The 22,078-nt window shown below is 36.8% G+C and overlaps 1 protein-coding gene across 1 annotated transcript in view; it reads right to left on the reverse strand.

Moving 5' to 3' along the window:
* Positions 1-1,575: 1,575 nt before the first annotated feature.
* The window catches only part of LOC106880759 (cytochrome P450 3A14), a 46,532-nt gene continuing 26,029 nt past the window's right edge, over positions 1,576-22,078 (reverse strand). The window contains exons 4-11 of the mRNA XM_089342366.1: positions 19,129-19,225; positions 15,804-15,920; positions 13,075-13,163; positions 12,718-12,866; positions 6,206-6,327; positions 5,576-5,753; positions 3,760-3,917; positions 1,576-1,740 (exon numbers count right to left, since the gene is read on the reverse strand). Of these exons, the coding sequence (XP_089198492.1) occupies positions 1,591-1,740; positions 3,760-3,917; positions 5,576-5,753; positions 6,206-6,327; positions 12,718-12,866; positions 13,075-13,163; positions 15,804-15,920; positions 19,129-19,225 (1,060 nt within the window). The 3' untranslated portion in view covers positions 1,576-1,590. The remainder of the gene's footprint in view (positions 1,741-3,759; positions 3,918-5,575; positions 5,754-6,205; positions 6,328-12,717; positions 12,867-13,074; positions 13,164-15,803; positions 15,921-19,128; positions 19,226-22,078) is intronic.

Genomic DNA, 22,078 nt, shown 5'->3' on the forward strand with positions numbered 1-22,078 from the left:
ATATATATATATATATATTTCGTATGTGTATTTCGTGTGCAAGATTCTTGATGTGGATACGTGTGTTGAAAGAAATACAATTAAACCTTGGGAGAGGCATTATGCCGGTAATAAACACACGTACTGGTTCAGTCCTTTATTAATTTAATTTATATAGTTTTTTGTTAAATTATTTCATTGCACTCTTGCAATCTCTTCAGTAACTTGTCTCTCCACTTCCATTTACTTTTTGTAATGAGATAAAAAAAAAACCAAGGCTGTGTATAATATAGAAGTGTGTGGATTCAATGTAAGACATTCTATTTATAAATGTTCTACACTCTACACACCCTTGGTTTTTTTTATCTCATTACGAAAAGTAAATGGAAGTGGAGAGACAAGTTACTGAAGAGATTGCAAGAGTGCAATGAAATAATTTAACAAAAAACTATATAAATTAAATTAATAAAGGACTGAACCAGTGCGTGTGTTTATTACCGGCATAATGCCTCTCCCAAGGTTTAATTGTATATATATATATATATATATATATATATATATATATATATATATACATATATTAAATATATATATATATATATATATATATATATATATTAAATATATACTTTTATAAAACAAATTTTACAAAATATATAGTATCTGTTAACAGTCTTAGCAAAAAGCTCACAGGTGAGCAATAAAGTATCTTCAATGCATTGATTTTGAGCTATATCTTTTAAGAGACATGTATACATATATATATATATATATATATATATATATATATATATATATAGGTTATGTGAGGTAATGGTGTCAATTAGACCCAGAGGTTTCAGGTAATGCTGAGTAAGTGCTATGGATAAACCATAGTTGAGCTCCAGGTCCGGTGATTATGCGAATAAGGGGTCAACGTAGGTCATATATCAGCATGTGAATATAAGGATTTACTTTTCGTAATGAGATTAAAAAAACCAAGGGTGTGTAGAGTGTAGAACATTTATAAATAGAATGTCTTACATTGAATCCACACACTTCTATATTATACACAGCCTTGGGTTTTTTTTATCTCATTACAAAAAGTAAATCCTTATATATATATATATATGTATATATATATATATATATATATATATATATAGATATGCAGGGCAGGGAATCGTCGATTAGTAATAAAATTAATAATCAACAATTTTGCCGGGTAGCTCAGTATGAAAAAACCTTTTCGGTAAAATCATTTATAATCATAAATATATAAGGATTGACAGTAACCTGCTTCTCCAACATACTGAGAATTCAGAAATAGCAGCCAAAGAACTACTGATTCCAAAACTACAAACCATTACTCTAAATTGATAGCGATATTTTTGATACACACAGAACAAAAAACAAAAAAAATATCGCTATGAATTTAGAGTAATAATTTGTAGTTTTGGAATCAGTAGTTCTTTGGCTGCTATTTCTGAATTCTCAGTATGTTGGAGAAGCAGGTTACTGTCAATCCCTATATATTTATGATTATATATATATATATATATGTGTGTGTGTGTGTGTGTGTGTGTGTGTGTGTGTGTGGAGAGAGAGAGAGAGAAAAAGAGAGAGAGAGAGCTAAATAGACAGACAGACAGTATAAACATAAGTATAATGTAGACATGACATTAAATAATACCTGCTTGCTATGGGATATAATCTTAGTGTTTCTGAGAGACACTGACTGAGGTATGTTAACTTTTGAATACTGTTGTAGTCAGGTGTTTCCTGAAAAATACATAAGGACAAAAGAAAGAGTTCATCATCATCATCATCATCATCATCATCATCATCACCATCATCATCGTCATCATTATTATTAAGGCAGAGAGCTGGCAGAATTTGTAGTGCAATGGGGGAAATGCTTATTGGCATTTTGTCTGTCTTTATGTTCTGAGTTCAAATTCTGCCAAGGTTGACTTTGACTGTCATCCTTTCAAGGTTGATAAAATAAGTACCAGCTGCAAACTGGGGTCAATGTAATTGACTTACTCCCCCCTCTGTTATTATTATTATCATTATTATAGACTTCACACAGTATACAATATTGTGAGGTTGTTGGTTGAAGATATTGTATGTACTGGGGGTTTGTACTGTTTGTCAAGTCACAACAAGGACCTCATACAGACAGGACTTTATGCAATACGAGTGCAGTACTGTCTGTCTGAGGTCCTTGTTGCAAGTTGACAAACAGTACAATATCTTCAATCAACAACCTCACAATTATTATTATTATTATTAAGGCAGCAAGCTGGTAGAATCATTAGTGCTGGACAAAATGCCTTGCAATATTTGCTCTAGCTCTTTACATTCTGAGTTCAAATCCTGTTGACATCAGTTTTGCCCTTCATCTTTCTGGGGTTGATAAAACAAAGGACCAGTCAAATGTAGTCAATGTAATTGCCTAACCTCCTCGACAAAGTCCAAGCTGCAGAACTTGCAGAACTAGAAAGCTGCACGTATTGCACAATGCACTCCACCCTAAAAGCAATACCAACTGACTCTACCTACCAAGAAAGGAAGTTGGTGGATGATCACTAAACGTAGAAGACACCATTAGTACCATGATACTGGGGCTGAAAAATTATGCAGTATGGAGTAAAGAAAGTATACGCTCAGCAGAAAGAGATGCATTGTGCCAAGATTGCCTGGTCTTGGGCCAAAATTTAGAGCAATTATTAGAAGTATTAAATCTATAACATGCTTTATTTGTTAGCAAGGATGTTGTCTTGAGGTTTAATGACAACAAGCCTCCCTCAAATCCCAAGAATGTTTCTTAGGATTCTGCAGATTGACAATGCAAGTTTCAATTCGAATATCCTTCAGTGTCTTATGTAGCAGTTTAGATGTTGGACCAAGTGTACTGATTACCACAGGAATAATTGTCATCATCGTCATCATCTCCCACAAATTCTTCTTCTCTGTGGTTAGGTCCTGACACTTCTCGATTTTCTCAATTTCTTTGGTATCCACTCTATTACGATATGGCATTGCAATGTCTATATTTGGTTCTTTTCTCATTTATAATCATAGAAGAGGTTAAACCAAGACAGTTACATGCCATTATAACCTTCATGGACATCAGCAAAGCCTTTGACAGCATCCATTGTGACAAAATGAAAGATCCTTCTAGCATGTGACTTTCCAGAACAACTAGTTCTTGCTATTGCAAAGACTTACAAGAAGACCAGAGCTTGTGTGTTGTCATCTGATTGATAAATGGAATTCTTTCAAATTGTAGCTGAGGTGTGACAAGGAGGCATGTTTGCACCTTACCTATTTGCAATTATATTGAATTATGCAAAATGGCAAGCTATAGGCATCAGTGATGAAGACCAGCAAAAAATGCAGAGAGTACCAGCAGTAAATTGTTACAGACCTGGACTTTGCAGATGATAGAATTTCTCTGGAAATTTCATAAAATCCCAATTTTTTATTCTCTTTCATACCTTCTGGCGTGTGTTCATACCACTTTTCTGTTACATTGAATCCACACACTTGCTTAACATCCCTAGGCTCTCTTTTAATGACAAAGTCGTAATTATGTTTATACTCATTTTGTGCTAGCTTACTGCATTTGCTATCTGACTGAATTAGAAATGTTCTTACATAAAAATCAAAGTGAATGTGCTAATTAAATACAAACATTTTAAAATGAAAGGTTTTGTGTTTTAAAATCAGCAGGCCTCAAAGGATTGGTAACAAAAAACAGTTGAAAGATAAAAGGGGGCTAGAAGGGTTACTGACCTTTCCAATGACTGATTGAATTTCCTCATGCACTTTATCTTGGATGTCTTGGTGTAAGGCTAAAAGATAGGCCATAAAAGACAGTGCGGTTGCTGTTGTCTCATAGCCAGCCAAAAAGAAAATGGTGCTCTGTGCAATGATTTCTTCATCGGTTAATTCTAACAAAAGAAAATATAAAAATGAGAAAATAAATTTTTTTTAAAAATCAAAATTTGTAAAATTCATTTCAAGATTTTGTTTATTTCCCAGTCAGTAATTGTGAGCATGGAAAAGTGGATGGTGATGGTGATGGTGATGATGATGATGATGGTGATGATGATGATGATGGTGATGATGGTGATGATGATGGTGATGATGATGATAATGAAGGGGCAGCGGTGACATGAAATAAACATGCAAGTGACTGAGTACACCACAGCCTGTCCCCAGTTACCACTACCTTTGGTAGCATGGCCTCTTCCAGAGCTCACAGCCTCCTTGAAGCTACCTCAACTGCCTCCACAGCAAACCTGATGGCCTACTGACCCCTATCATGACAAATATTTTGTAAGCATTATACATATATGTACATAGGCACTGGCATGGCTGTGGTAAGAAGCTTGCTTCCCAATCTGATGATTCCGGGTTCAGTCCCACTGCGTGGCACCTTGGGGAAGAGTCTTCTTTTATAGCCTTGAGGCTGGGGCTTGATCAAACTTGGATGGGTCACCTAGGTGAGAGGATTTGATGTTGAAAAAAACCTGAAACACCAAAAGACCCCAGGAAATATCGTTGATGATGCGTCCTGGTTAATCGTAGGATGACATATAGAAAAACTATCTGCACATACATATATAGACACACACACACACACATAGATGCACAAACACACACACATATACATATACACACGCCCATATATATAACATATACACACACATGGGCTTCCACACAGTTTCCATCTCCCAAATCCACTAACAAGTTATTAGTAGGCCCAAAGCTATAGCAGAAGACATCTGCTCAAAGTGCCACACAAGTGGGACTGTAGTTTGAGGGAACTGTAATGTGAAGGACAAAATACAGTTCACCTGCCTCTCAGTGTCTGCTGTCCAGCTGTGTTAAATCCAAGACATGCCCTACCTGTCTCACCTATTGCTAGTAGCTACTTACCCTTGCATCCACATGCATCCATTCGCCACAAAGGGGACCATGCTGGTCCTACTTCTCTCACTTCCTCGCTCGCTCTTTCTCTTTTAGTGGGGCCCCTTGGCCATTGACATCACTACCCTTTCCTTTCAGTTCACCTTTATTTAAATAACCTCCTACATTTGCCAGAGCAGTTGTCTGGCTTCCGTGCCGGTGGCACGTAAATAGCACCATTTGAGCGTGATCGTTACCAACGTCGCCTTCCAGGTACTTGTGCCGGTGGCACGTGAAAAGACATTTGAGCGAGATCATTGCCAGTGCCGCTGGACTGACTCCTGTACAGGTGGCACGTAAAATACACCATTTCAAGCATGGCCATTGTCAGTACCACCTGACTGGCCTTCGTGCCGGTGGCACGTAAAAGCACCCACTACACTCTGTGAGTGGTTGGCGTTAGGAAGGGCATCCAGCTGTAGAAACTCTGCCAAATCAGATTGGAACCTGATGTAGCCATCTGGTTCACCAGTCCTCAGTCAAATCGTCCAACCCATGCTAGCATGGAAAGCAGACGTTAAATGATGATGATGATGATAATGATAATAAATATACTCTATTCATACTGGGCTTCTTTTCTTCTCCACGCCATGCCAACAACATATGGACATTTTTAAAACAACAGAGTTATACTTACTTCTCTTAATTAACTTCGTAGGTACTGGAACATCATCATTTGTTGCATCACCATTCATTATATCACCATTGTTTGCACCACCATTCTTCACATCACCATTCTTGGCATTCTTTTCGGGTTGTTCTTTGGTAAAATCATTTTGTTGATCAATCATCATTTGCAGAAGATCTTGCCTGACCTATTAAACAGAAAAATTACGAAGAGAAAAATGAATAAAGGAAAAAATTATAATTCAATGAAAGTTGTACAGGCATACATAGAATGGTAAGTAGATGGATATACCATAAGGAGTTCTAATACTGCCAAGATCAAATTTGCATTTCACCATTTCAGGGTCACAAAATAAAATGTTAGTCCTTTACTGGGGTCATTCATTCTCTTTCTGTCTGTCTTTTCTTTTTTTACAGCATTCAGCTGTAAAAAATCCTGCCAAAACAGTCACAGAAGTCTGGTGCAGGCTTCTGCCTGGCCGGTTCCCGTCAAATCATCCCACCCATGCCAGCATGGAAGCTGGACATTAAACAACGATGATGTTTGCTGTGTGTGTGTGTGTGTGTGTGTGTCTGTCTTACTTATGGCATGAAGTAAAAAAATGTTCACTTTAAAAGAAAATAAAACACTGAACTTTACCTGGCCACTAGCTTGTTTCCGATCTGCCAAGATTTTCTTGCATAAATCATAAAAGAATCTTCTTGATCGAGTTGAAAGCATTCGTGTGTATAACAGGAACTTGAAAAACGTACGTGAAATAACTACAAAGATACGAAAGAACAAAGTGTTTAACTGATAGTATATATATATATATATATATATATATATATATATATATATAGGGAGAATTCACAAAAAGACAGCAGACGCGAAGACAGGTGGCGTTGAAAACAAATAGATGTATTAGTATAACGCTCGGGAATTGAGAAAGTCTTTAACGTTTCAAGCCTACGCTCTTCCACAGAAAGGAACACAGAAAGAAACAAGGAGAGAAAAAAAATGTGTGTAGTGGTCAGCGATCTATTATGTGTGTGTGTGTATATATATATGTGTATATATATATATGTGTATGTATATGTGTGTGTGTGTGTACGTGTGTGCGTGTGTGTACATATATGTGTGTGTGTGTGTGTGTGTGTGTGTGTGTGTATATATATATATATATATATATATATATATATATATATATACATACACATAAATCGTAATCAAAATCACAATTGAACCATACTCGATGACTGGTCACCGTGCCAGTGGAGGACTAACAGCACTGTCCAAGCATGATCATTGACAGAGTAGCTGTCTGGCTTCCATGCTAGTGGCCCGTAAATAGCACCATTAGAGCATAATCGTTACCAGCATTGCCTTCTAGCACTTGTGTTGGTGGCACGTTAGAAAATCATTCGAGCGAGGTCGTTGCCAGTGCCACTGGACTGGCTCCCATGCAGGTGGCACGTAAAAAACACCTTTTTGAGTGTGGCCATTGTCAGTACCGTGTAACTGGCCCTCATGCCGGTGGCATGTAAAAACACCCACTACACTCTCAGAGTGGTTGGCGTTAGGAAGGGCATCCAGCTGTAGAAACGCTGCCAGATCAGATTGGAGCCTGGTGCAGCCTTCTGGCTTGCCAGTCCTCAGTCAAATCGTCCAACCCATGCTAGCATGGAAAGCGGACATTAAACGTTGATAATGATACACACACAGTAAAATCAGATAAGTTAAACATTCACTTGACTCAAAGTAAATTAGTGTCCCATCAATATAATAATAGTTTATAGCCACTCTTGTTGTATGGAAGTGTAAAGAGAACTTGAGTCAAGTGCACACATCAGACTTTTTTTGCTATTATAATTTAGTAATACTCTGTTACATACAAACTGTACAGTAACAAGGACGTATTATCGAGAATCACAAACGGAAGTTAGTAAACATAATTCATGTTTACTGCTCAAGTGTTTTTGAAAACACAAATGAGTTGAAACATGATATTCATATGATTCTGAGAGGATTACAATGTGTAGTAGCCATATGATTTGATAGTGAATTTGTTTCACAGTAGCACAACTCTTCATAGCATTACATTAAATTATAACAGTGCTATTATTTTGACTCCGTTCCTATAATTTACTTTGTTCAATTCACATTGAAATTTCTAGTTTGTTTCAGTTTATCTCTTCAAGCTTCTAGAATATATTCTGTTCTTTAGTTCATGTAACAACTTTTTAAAATATCTAAATTTTGAGTTCAAGCGTTTTGTACCCAAAACTTGCCAAAACATAAATTTTTAAAAGTAAAATCTGGTAAAATAGACTTCTCATTAGTTTTAATTTATGCAGATAAGAATGTTTATCATGAGTGTGTTTTTTTTTTACAATACTTGGTATTGATTTTTTGTATATTGCAGTAATATTGATAATATCAAGCTGTACAAACATCCTTTTGAGAATTTTACTAAGCAGTTTGATAATCTTTGCAGACTTACGGTATGATATAATCGTGTGCACTGGACTCTAAGTTTTTTGATTAGTCTCAAAGTGATACTTTTCATAAATCGAATATAGCTTTCATTAAAAGAAAACTCACTGCACACAAAATACAAATCAAATACTGAGCCATTATGGAAACTGAAAAAGGCAAAAAAAAAAAAAAAAACCAGAAGTTGCCAGACACTTTGAAATACCTCTTAACACACTGTCAATGTGGATAAAAAATTATCTGCCAAAATCAAAGAAACCTACCAGAATAGTAGTTTAGAATGCAAGAGAATTCATTTCTGCAAATATCCAGACGTTGAAGAAGCACCACTTTTGTGGTTTCAGAATGCCTGATCTCAGAATATCCTAATATCTGGGCCTGTTTTGCAGGCAAAAGCACTCAAACTGGTGAAGAATCTTCAACACCCAGATTTCAACTGTAGTGAAGGATGGCTTAATTGCTTCAAAGAACACTATAACATAACTTTTAAAACTATTTATGAGGAATCTAACAGCGCTGAAGATAAACAACTAGATACAGGTACACCATTACACTACCAACTCTATTTGTGAAGTAGTGGCCCAATGAAATCTACAATGCAGACGAATTTGGACGTTTTTACAAATTGCTAACATCCAAACCACTAATACTTAAAGGGGAACAATGTAATGGTGGAAAACTCTCAAAACACAGAATCACAATCTTACCATGCACTAACATGACCGGCATCCACAAACTTCTATTGTTCATTATTGGAAAATCATTCAATCCCAGGTGCTTCAAAGGCATCAAAACACTACTGATAGAGTACACTGCAAACAGTTGAGTTGAGTGCTTGACAGTTGTCAAGCAATGCACTTGAAAGTTGTCAAGCAATGCACTTGACAGTTGTCAAGCAATGCACTTGACAGTTGTCAAGCAATGCACTTGACAGTTGTCAAGCAATGCACTTGACAGTTGTCAAGCAATGCACTTGACAGTTGGTCAAAGCATTGTCAAGCACTTTACTGTCAGTCAATACATTTTGAAATCTGATGATTACTACTTGAACTAATGGAACTTTATGAACATTACAAAATATTTTTTAATGTTTAACACACTTCAACATTGTAAAAAAAATTTTTTTTTTAATACAATAATAAAAACATGAAAACCAAATCATGTTGTAACTTTATTCAACTGATATATATGTAACATAAACGCATATATATATATATAAATATACACATATGAATATATATATATGTTTATGAATATATATATATATATATATATATATATATATATATATATATATATATTCATAAACATATATATATATATATGTTTATGAATATATATATATACATATATATATATATATTCATAAACATATATATATATTCATATGTGTTTATGAATATATATATATATATATATATATATATATATGTTTATATAAGTATATGAATATATACACACATACATATATGTAAATATATTTAAGTGCATACATATATATTGTTTATGTCGTACGAATTCAGAAATTCAGAGAACAAGAAATAATTTATTTTTAATGATGAAACTTGAAGTAGGTTAATCTATAAAAACTACAATGGATTGTTAAACCAATATTTATACACTACTTTTTATAGCTTTATCGACTTTGAGTTCCACCATTAAAAAAAAAGGCAAGTAATAAATGCTTATACATACATACGTATATATACAAACATGGCTGTGTGGTAAGAAGCTTGCCTCCCAACCACATGTTTCCGGGTTGAGTCCCACTTCATGGCACCTTAGGCAAGTGTCTTCTACTATAGCCTTGGGCTGACCAAAGCCTTGTGAGTGGATTTGGTTGACGGAAACTAAAAGAAGCCCGTGTGTGTGTGTGTGTATCTGTGCTTGTCCCCACCACCATCGTGTGACAACCGATGTTGGTGCGTTTACGTTCCTGTAACTTAGCGGTTCAGTAAAAGAGACTGATAAGATAAATATTAGGCTTACAAAGAATAAGTACTGGGGTTGAATTGTTCGACTAAAGGCGGTGCTCCAGCATGGCCACAGTCAAATGACTGCAATAAGTAAAAGAATATATATATATGTATGTATGTATATGCTAGTTCATTGGCAAACAAACTCTCATACAAGCAACATGGACTAAAAACTCCCTAAGAAAATACAAAATTGCAATATTTTCCGTAATTTCATTGTGATGAGGAGTAAAATGTGAAACTATCCTAATATTCTATCCTTTAAAATGTATTCAAAATATATAAATTGAATGTATTTTCTTTCTTTTGTTATATATTTTTTCACTACAACTCACCACTTGTCAAGTGATGATGGGGGTTACAAACGCAGATACACACACACACACACACATATATATATATATATATATATATATATATATATATATATATACGTGTATAAAGGATGACCACTAGGTGGACATCCAATATGCTAGAAAGAGGTCATCAATGACTCAACCACAAAGAAAAATAATGTTCTCCAGAAAAATTTTGTAAAAACGCCAGAACAGGACAAAATGAGAAATATACAGAATAACGAGTTATCTATGGACTGCAGTTTCAAACATTAACGATATATTTACGTAATAACATCCGTGTTCTCATCAGCATAAACGTTCTAGAATCAATATAATTTGCAGAACTATACACGAATTGTCTTCATGATACAAGACTTGCATATAGTTCTACTGATTACATTGGAGCTGCTTTTCAGAATGAGAACACGGATGTTATTACGTAAGTAAAATGTTAATGTTCGAAACTGCAGTCCATAGATAACTCTTTATTCTGTATATTTCTCATTTTGTCCTGTTCTGGCATTTTGCGAAATGTTTCTGGAGAACATTATTTTTCTTTGTGGTTGGGTCATTGATGACCACTTTCTAGCATATTGGATGTCCACCTAGTGGTCATCCCTTATACACATGTAATACAATTTTTTCTGAATTTTCAGATTTCTTTATATGCTAGGCCACTTGGTTTTAAATTGAACTAATATTCAATTTATCACCCTATCTATATAAATATATATATATATATCATCATCATCATCATCATCGTTTAACGTCCGCTTTCCATGCTAGCATAGGTTGGACGATTTGACTGAGGACTGGTGAAACCGGATGGCAACACCAGGCTCTAATCTAATTTGGCAGAGTTTCTACAGCTGGATGCCCTTCCTAACGCCAACCACTCAGAGAGTGTAGTGGGTGCTTTTACGTGTCACCCGCACGAAAACGGCCACACTCGAATTGGTGTCTTTTATGTGCCACCCGCACAAGCCAGTCCAGGGGCACTGGCAACGATCTCACTCGAAAATCCTACGGGAGCCAGTCAGGCGGTACTGGCAACGGCCACGCTCAAAATGGTGCATCTCATGTGCCACCCGCACAAGAGCCAGTCCAGGGGCACTGGCAATGATCTTACTTGGCTTGCCGGGTCTTCTCACGCACAGCACATTTCCAAAGGTCTCGGTCAGTAGTCATCGCCTCGGTGAGGCCCAATGTACGAAGGTCTTGCCTCACCACCTCAGCCCAGGTCTTCCTGGGCCTACCTCTTCCACGGGTTCCCTCAACTGTTAGGGTGTGGCACTTTTTCACGCAGCTATCCTCATCCATTCTCACCACATGTCCATACCAGCGCAATCGTCTCTCTTGCACACCACAACTGATGCTTCTAATGTTCAGCTTTTCTCTCAAGATACTTACACTCTGACGGGTATTCACATTGACATTACACATCCAACGGAGCATACTGGTTTCATTCCTTGCGAGCTTACGTATGTCCTCAGCAGTTACAGCCCATGTTTCACTGCCATGTAGCATGGCTGTTCGTACGCATGCGTCATACAGTCTGCCTTTTACTCTGAGTGAGAGTCCCTTTGTCGCCAGCAGGGGTAAGAGCTCTCTAAACTTTGCCCAGGCTATTCTTATTCTAGCAGCTACACTTTCAGCGCACCCACCCCCACTACTAACTTGGTCGCCCAGATAGCGGAAGCTATCGACTACCTCTAGTTTTTCACCCTGGAATGAGATAGAAGTTGTTTCCTGTTTGTTTACAGTCTTTATTGCACCTGAACATCTGCCACAAACAAAAACTAACTTGCTAGTTAACCTGCCTGTGATGTTGCTGCACCTCTTATGTGTCCATAGCTTGCACCGGGTACATCTTCTAGAGTTACTACCTACTCCTTTTCTACATACTGAGCAGGGCCATCTACCTGAAGGGGTTTGTGTTTTATCTACCTTCCTACTTATTAGGATATATATATATATATATATATATATATATATACACACACACACATTTACACACACACACATATATATATATATACGACGGGCTTCTTTCAGTTTCCATCTACCAAATCCACTCACAAGGCTTAGGTCGGCCTGAGACTATAGTAGAAGACATTTACCCAAGGTGCCACGCATTGGGACTGAACCCACAACCATGTTGCTGGAAAGCAAGCTGGTTACTACACAGCCATATATATATACTATCATCATCATACATATACATCCATACAGATACACACATATACACATGCACAGACATACACACACACTTTGACATTACATATACAGATTACATTAATTTAAAAAAAACAACTGTAAAATATAAATGAAACATAAAAAGAAAAAAAAAGGGTCAACTAACAAGAAATGAGAAAGACTGATGCGAGTCGATTTCTGCGGACCAGGTAAGTGGCATTCCTGACAAATGAATTGTCTGGATTCTTCTGCGAGTCAACTTCTACACCAAAAGCTGTTGTAGCAATGACATCCATTGTAAAGCAACCAAACAGACTGGAATGGAAAGGACGAAAAATAAAATTTGTGGTTAAATTAATAACGAGTAAGGTTGATATTTATAATGAATTTGCCATTTTAGGATGGGTGTGCAGCACCCACCCAGCATACCCGGACTATATGCCCCTTGGACATTACTGGTAGGAAGCAGTAGCAAGAGCAACAACAACAAAAAGAAGGTAGGTCACCAAATGCCTGTACTCACCGGTTCACATCCATATCTTCCCCTGTTTTTTCAAACTTGTCGCAGGTTTTCTCCAAATTATCAGCTGCTGCCCTTACGAGTGGTTGCATCTTGATTTCACAAAGGAAGAGAAAAGAATGGAAAAAGAGAGAGAGAGAGAAGGAGAGGGAGATTACAATCAAATTACATCACATTTAATGTAGTGCTACTATAGGGTGTCCACAAAGTCTGGCTACATGGGGATTAACACATACTTTCAGAAATTATTATTTCTTATATTTAACTGTTTATGTTATGATTTTATTTACTCCATGTACCCAGACTTTGTGGACACCCTGTATATCAAACGTGTTTGTGTGTGTTGTTGTGTGGAAAATGCAAGCACAAATCTGCCCTGCCTGGCGTCGATGCACCAACAGAGGTGCCACTTCATATGAATAGGATCACAGGAATGCAAAGAAAACATGAGTTGTGCAGGTCCAGAATCGAATCCATGCCTTCATTCCCAACAGACTACTGGCACCTGACCTGTGGCAGAAACTTATGAGCATGCATTGGCCCGATCAACCACAGACAGGTGCACCATGATCCATTTGCTTCTCCCATGTGATGTCCTGGCCATTATTGACAACCAGAGATGACCATTATTATGGCCCAGTCATAACATCCAATCCATGGCATGGGTTGGATGTTATGACTGGACTGGCACGCTGGAAGTCTGCACCAGACTCCAGTCTGATTTGGCATGGTTTTCTACAGCTGGATTCCCTTCCTAATGCCAACCACTCTGAGAGTGTAATGGGTGCTTTTACGTGTCACCAACATGGATGCCATTTGCATGACACCGGTCTCTGCCACGACTGCGATTTTGCTCAGCTTGATAGGTCTTCTTCTCAAGCATGACATAATGCCAAAGGCCTCGGTCATTGACTCTGTGAGGCCCAACACTCAAAAGGAACTCAGCCACTTTGCCTCTATGAGGCCCAACGCTTGAGAGGATCTCAGCCACTTTGCCTGTATGTATGTATATATATATATATATATATATATATAATATAATATAGGATAAATTCTTTATAAGAATTTATCAAGTAGTCAGCGTGAAAAAACCTCATAATGAAAAAATAACGAAAAATTTCGTAATGAAAAAATTCATCGTTTCTTCATAGATATATTTAATTATATATAAAGGGCATTAACTGTGTAGCAATGCCTCACGCTATCGAGGGACTAAATAAGTAAAAAAACTACCAAAAATAAGCAACATATTTACCGGAAGCGAGGGAATGCAGCTTTTCAAAATTTATCTCTTAAAAACATTTAATTTTGAAAAGCTGCATTCCCTCGCTTTCGGTAAATATGTTGCTTATTTTTGGTAGTTTTTTTACTTATTTAGTCCCTCGATAGCGTGAGGCATTGCTACACAGTTAATGCCCTTTATATATAATTAAATATATCTATGAAGAAACGATGAATTTTTTCATTACGAAATTTTTCGTTAGTTTTTCATTATGAGGTTTTTTCACACTGACTACTTGATAAATTCTTATAAAGAATTTATCCTATATTATATTATAAATAATTAGAATATATTCAGTGCTGAATATCATTCTGTATAAGCACATGTTACCGAGATGCAACTGGATGAATTCAAAGCTTTTTCAGGGATATATAATTGTGAACAAAAGTCATTGTTGCTGTGATGGCTACATCGTGGTAGGTTGATTCTTGTTTATTTTTATATATCTTGACCATACGTGTACTAATGAACAAAAGAATACAGGTTACTTCACAGTTTTTTCTGTATTTGATTGAGAAACCAGTGGTCTACTGTTGAGTTAAATGTTTTTAAGAGATAAATTTTGAAAAGCTGCATTCCCTCGCTTTCGGTAAATATGTTGCTTATTTTTGGTAGTTTTTTTACTTATTTAGTCCCTCGATAGCGTGAGGCATTGATACACAGTTAATGCCCTTTATATATAATTATATATATATATATACACACAGGAGTTGCTGTGTGGTAAGTAATTTGCTTCACTACCACATAGTTCCGGGTTCAGTCCCACTGCATGGCACCTTGGGCAAGTGTCTCCTACCATATATAGCCTTGGGCTGACCAAAGCCTTGTGAGTGGATTTGGTAGACAGAAAGTGAAAGAAGCCTGTTGTATATACATATATACATTGATATATATATATATATATCTATCTATATATATATATATATATATATATATATATGTATGTATGTGTTTAGATGTTTATCTGTTTTTGTCCCTTCACCATCGCTTGACAACCTATGTTGGTGTGTTTATGTCCCTGTAACTTAGTGTTTCGGCAAAAGAGACTGACAGAATAAGTTCTAAGGCAGCACGCTGGCAGAAATGGTAGCACGCCAGGCAAAATGCTTAGTGGTATTTCGTCTGCTGCTACGTTCTGAGTTCAAATTCCACCGAGGTCAACTTTGCCTTTCATCCTTTCGGGATCGATAATTTAAGTACCAGTTACGCACTGGGGTCGATATAATTGACTTAATCCATTTGTCTGTTCTTGTTTGTCCCCTCTATGTTTAAATACTTGGCAATAAAAGAAAGTGCTAGGGTTGATTCATTTGACTAAAAGTTCTTTGAGGTGGTGCTCCAGCATGGCTGTAGTCTCATGACTGAAACAAGTAAAAAATAAATAATAAAGAATGTATGTGCATATGTATGGAAGCTGATCACGTACATAGATTATATACATAAAATATACCTCTTTTAGCTTTTTGGCCGAAAAATTCGGTGATAGCATTGTCCTCAAGAATTTCCAATGTTCATTTTTGGCATTAAGAATCATTTTCTTGGAAAGGCCATCTATAGGAACAATTTTCTGAAAGGAAATTTGAAAAAAGTAAAAGAGAGAAAAAGAGAAATAAAAAAATGCATTATCTCAAATTATCGATTTCAAATTTTAGCGCAAGGCCAGCAATTTTGGGGAGGGGTCAATTACATCAATCCACCCAATGTTCAACTGGTGCTTATTTTATCGATCCCAAAAGGATAAAAAATAAAGTTGAGCCTGGTGGAATTTGAACTCAGAATGTAAAGATAGACAAAATGCTGTTAAGTATTCTGTCTGGCATGATGATGTTTGCGTCAGCTCACTGCCTACTATCTCAAATTATTAACAAATATTTCGACAAGTTGATAGAGACCTCCATACAGTAGTTTGAGACCTTGTAAAAATAGCAGTCAAATATTCCTCAAAACATGTGTTGTAAGATTTTTGAAAATGTAGGGCACATTAGATAATGTAGTTCTAGGAATACTTTGCTTTAGAAAAGTGGCTTCTGGTTACTCAACTCACTTGGTCTTTGCTGTTAAATGAGACCCTAACCCTCTTTTCTTGGATCTTTCAGTACAGCTTTTGGGACTCGGAGCATATTTTATACACATGGGGCATTCCAGAAGTCTGAAACTCTTTTTAGAAGAGGCACTTTTAAGCTTCCTTGATTATTGTAGTTATAGTAGACCATAACCCCCCCCCCCCCCACACACACATGGATTACAAGTGCATTACAGAATATTAAACTTTGTAAAGTTGATGATAGGAAACTTGGTTTGCAAAATGGTTTGCAAAGGCGGCGAGCTGGCAGAAACGTTAGCATGCCGGGCGAAATGCTTAGCGGTATTTCGTCAGCTGTTACGTTCTGAGTTCAAATTCCGCTGAGGTCGACTTTGCCTTTCATCCTTTCAGGGTCGATTAAATAAGTAGCAGTTACGCACTGGGGTCGATATAATCGACTTAATCCGTTTGTATGTCCTTGTTTGTCCCCTTTATGTTTAGCCCCTTGTGGGCAGTAAAGAAATAAGGAAACTTAGTTTGCAAAATGTGTTTTTCTTTCTCGTGCGAAAACTTCTTTAATTTAAACATTTGCTTAAATTTTACTCAATAAAACATTTTTCATACAAAAAAAAAAAAAATTATTTATTCAATATCTTTCTAGTAAAATTTGTTTCTTTTGTGTTAAACTTACTTTCTGGAAACATTCACAAATATTTTCACACCCAAACTTTTATATGAAAACATTTTTTCAAGCGTCAACATATTTTGTATCCTTATTTCCACTTACATTAATATATAATAGAAATATTTACCTTCTATGTAAACAAACAAAACTTGTTTTATTCAAATATAAATTAAACATATTTATTGACACACACTTATTACTTTTACCTATATCATCATTATCATTAAATACCTGTTTTTCATGCTGGACAGTTAGACAGGAGCTGGTGATGGTTTCTATGGCTGGATGCCCTTCCTAACTCCAACCATATTACAGAGTGTGCTGGGTGCTTTTCTTATATGTGGCACCAGCATCAGTGAGGTTGCTAAATAATTTGCAAGAGAAGATACCTCAACTAAGGTTGGTGGAGAGTAGCAGTGAGGGAGGTGGTTTTATGTTGGGTGGTGAGAAGTTGAATTATGACAGAAGAAAAGAAAACAGATATGTTGCAGTAGAGAGGAGTTTCATGGCTACCCCAGTTGGAAAAAGAGAGAAAAGGGAGAAAGAGGAGATGGTGAAGATGCTACAGGGAGGTATATATAAAGGATGGGGTACAGAATTTGGATAGGCTGAGTGGGAAGGTAAGTTCACAAAAGTAGGAGATGGAGAGGAGGGGACAACTCTGAGTGATAAACAAGGATGGAGGGAAGAGGTGTTAGGAAAATGAATTGTGGGGAGAAATTTGTTAGGGACAGATTGTGCACTGAGGCATAGACATAAGATACCTTAAGGGCCTTGTTTTTACTTAGATGAATGAGTTTTCTCAAGCACAGCAAATAGCCAACCATCTCAGGCCTTTGTCATCTTCTCTGTGCATCTCAACATCTGAAGGTCATTTTTCACCATATTCTCCCACATCTTCCTGGATTTTAGTCTTCCACAGGTTTCATCCACATTTAGTGACTGGATTTATCTTACCTGATGGTTTCATACAGTAGAACCATCAAGTTTTGGAGAGGTAAATTTACAATCATCAGACAGGATTGAATAGAAAAGTAGAGCTTGGATTCTTTGTAAATGGAGGCCCCAAACCAACCACCACATCTGGTTTATGGGTCTTGGAGGTATTTCACAAATATCTGTGTAGCAATATATGTGTGAGTGTGTGAGAGAGAGGGAGAGAGAGAGAGAAAGTGTGAGTGTGTGTGAGTGCGTGTGGAAGTCCGTGGTTCAGTGGTTTGTGTGTTTCACTCATGATCATAAAATTATGGTTTTTGGACCAGGTGATGTGTTGAGTTTTTGAGCAAAATACTTGAAATGATGAGCTGGAAAAATGCTGTTAAGCATTTGTCTGACATGTTAACAATCCTGCTAGCTCACCACCTTAACCCTTTAGTATTTAAGCAAGTCATATCCTGTGAAGGTCCATGGCTCAGTGGTTAGAGCGTTAGACTCACAATCATGAGGTAGTGAGTTCAATTCCAGTGTGTTGTGTTCTTGAGCAGGATACTATATTCGATATTGCTCCAGTTCACTCAGCTGTAGAAATGAGCTGCGACGTCACTGGTGCCAGGCTGTGTCGGCCCCTTTGCCTTTCTCGTGGGTAACACTGGTGGCATGGAGAAGAGAGGTTGATATGCGTGGGCGACTGCTGGTCTTCCATAAACAAGCTTGCCCAGACTTGTGTCTCAGAGGGGGGACTTTCTAGGTGCAATCTCATGGTCATTCATGACCCAAGTGGGGGTCTTTACCTTTACTCTACATACATATAATAGTATTAAGAGGGGAGGCTGGTATGCATGGACGACTGCTGGGCTTCCATAAAAAACCTCACCTCGACTTGTGCCTCAGAGAGGAACTGTCTAGACCCCGGAGTGGGTCTTTACCCTATCCAGCCCAAATATTCTCCTTGTTTTATGTTAAAACTCACAAGATTCAATCTCTCACAGCTACCCCACAATGTAATTCTAAAAATATACAAACACATCATTGGTATCTTGAAGCTACAAGGTGAATAAATATGCAATAAATTTGACAAAGAAATCTGACAGCTAAAGAGTTAATGTTTGAAATAATAAACTAACTTACATATCGGTTTGTGAAGTTATGGAACTGTTTCACCATTATTTGTTCCAACATCTCTGGATCTCCAATCAGCAGTGCTGGCTGTCTTCCAAGATAAAAGCTAAAAACGGAAAAAATATATAACTAAGCAGTTTGGCAAAAGAGGACTGACAGAATAAATACCAAATGCTAAAAAAAGTACCAGAGTCAATTTATTCAACTAAACCTTTCAAGGCATTGCCACAGCTTGGCCACAGATAAATGACTGAAACAAGCAAAAGATAGATGGAGATACAAAGTTCTGGGTTCAGTCCCACAATGCAGCACCCTGGACAAAAGTGTTCCTCTATAGCTCTGGGCCACTCAAAGACTTGTGAGTGAATTTGGTAAGTGGAAACTGAAAGAAGTCCATTACATATATATATATATATATATATATACACACACACACACACACACACACACACACTCACACATACATATATATACACACACACATACATATATATATATATACATACATACATATATATATATACACACACACATATGTACATACATTACATACATATACAAACATACACATACAAATACACATACATGCATATATCTATATTAATAGTTATTGCCAAACCAACATGTCAGTCCCAAAAATAGAACGAATGCTGCCGTTGATTACCTCCAAGAGACCATTGCTTCTAGCTAGCTATGTGACACACGAATCTGTGTCCATGATAATGGCAGCATTCGTCCTATTTTTGGGACTGCCATGTTGGCTTGGCGATAACTATTAATATCCAGTACCGCTGCCGTATTAATATTTCTATTATATTAATATTTCTATTATATATATATATATATATACAACAGTGGTGACGCTGGCGTTCGGTCATGTAAAAACAAATAATAAATGAGTATATGCATATATACGTACAGGTGTGTGCATACCTACGTCTACCTGTATATATAGGTGCATATCTGGGTACAGGACATTGCAAACAAAACGTAGACAAGAAATAATAATAACCAGAGCACAGAAAACGCACAAGCCACATAGAGAACGTATATATGCATATACTCATTTATTATTTGTTTTTACATGACCGAACGCCAGCGTCACCACTGTTGTAAGTAATTTCAACTTTATATTTTCTGACGCTACTCTATCTCTTTCTCTATCACTTTTTCCCCCTCTCGTTCTTCCTCTGTTACTACTATCTCTCTTTACCCCTCTCATTCTTCCTTCTGTTACTACTATATCTCTCTCTTCCCCCCTCGTACTTCCTTCTGTTACTACTATATTCCTCTCTTTCTCTCGTTGCTCACCTATTCTTCTACTTCCTCCCTTTGTTTCTCCCTCTACCACTCTCTCTCTCTCTCTCTCCCTTACCCCTGCATGGTCACATGCTTCCGGTCAATAATCCTTTTCCTCCTTGGATATCACCAAGCAAACACGCGAACTTACTTCGCCCCCACTTTCAAGTTCGTGCCTCACAATGTTCATATACACATAATTTTTCACGTCTGGCCACATGGCCTTTTCTGTTTGTTTTCCTGTCTTGTTTTCTTTTCCGTTTGTTTTCCTGTCCTGTTTTTTGTCCGCCACTACATTCCTCCATGGCACAGGTTTAATTTGTGTATACAAATTTAATTTGCGGTCCATGGGAAGAGCCGTTTTAACGATGCGTCCTGCCCAACTCTTCGAAACGCCGGTGTTAAAACGGGGGTAACTGATGAAGGAAAATGTTCTCTATGTGGCTTGTGTGTTTTCTGTACTCTGGTTATTATTATTTCTTGTCTACGTTTTGTTTGCAATGTCCTGTACCCAGATATGCACCTATATATACAGGTAGACGTAGGTATGCACACACCTGTACGTATATATGCATATACTCATTTATTATTTGTTTTATTTATATATATATATATATATATATATATATACCCTTCTGTCCCTTCATCCTTGTTCCACTTCCTCCTTCCACCATCCTCTCTGCTCTTGTGTGACCTGTGGTCAACTTTCTTTTCACTCCAGCCGCTGTGAAGGCAAGGCGAACTACTAGCGTTCTACCTCAGATTCGCGTTTGGCCGTACGGCTTTTGAATGTTGTTTTCACATTCCAATTTTTCCTGTCTTGGTTTGTGTTTGCCACCTTGGAATCCTCTGTGTAGTGGGTTGATCCACTACTCAGGAAGAGACTATTCTAGAGTACGTCTTATCTTCAAAACGTCTAGTTGGAATAGAGACAGCTGATGAAGGGATATTCCAAGTGGCTTTCTGTTTTCCTATGTGTTCGTTCCTTTGTCTGTAGTTCATTGTTCTAACGTCCTGTACCCTGATATGCATATATATACACATGTAGATGTAAGTATGTACATATATGTGTGTATACATGTATATATATTCTTTGTATTATTACATATATATATACATATATATAATTGTTTCTTAGATTACCCACCCCACCGATTTGACTCCTTTTATGTTTTACTTTATTTTATTTTTATTTTTGTATGAATATCTGTATTATTTTTTCTTCTTAGTATTTTATATTCCTATTTTATTTTATATTATTATTTCATTTTTGTTATGTTTTTTTATTGTATTGTTTTTAACCACCAACTTAACACTACACACTGAATTGTGGCAAGGTATGGACGGATTCCGGAGTACCGAGAAAATTATGTATAAATATATCAAATTAAGAATTCTACAAGGTATGGTACAATGCAAAATACCAAACGGAACCTCACCTCTTATATCTCATCTTTCTTCCTCCTTTAACGCCTATGTGATATAATTCTTGGGAGAGAATACATACATTTGCGGCTGAAGATAGCTTTATATTGTCAATTATACACTGATGTAACAACTATAAAACTATAAAGCTTGAAACACATGTACCGCAGAATCCTTCATGTTTTTGTTTTTATTTTTGCATTTACAATTTATTTATATACATATATATATATAT

Source organism: Octopus bimaculoides, chromosome 26 (genome assembly GCF_046866305.1).
Source record: "Octopus bimaculoides isolate indiv1 chromosome 26, ASM4686630v1, whole genome shotgun sequence".
NCBI lineage: Eukaryota > Metazoa > Mollusca > Cephalopoda > Octopoda > Octopodidae > Octopus > Octopus bimaculoides.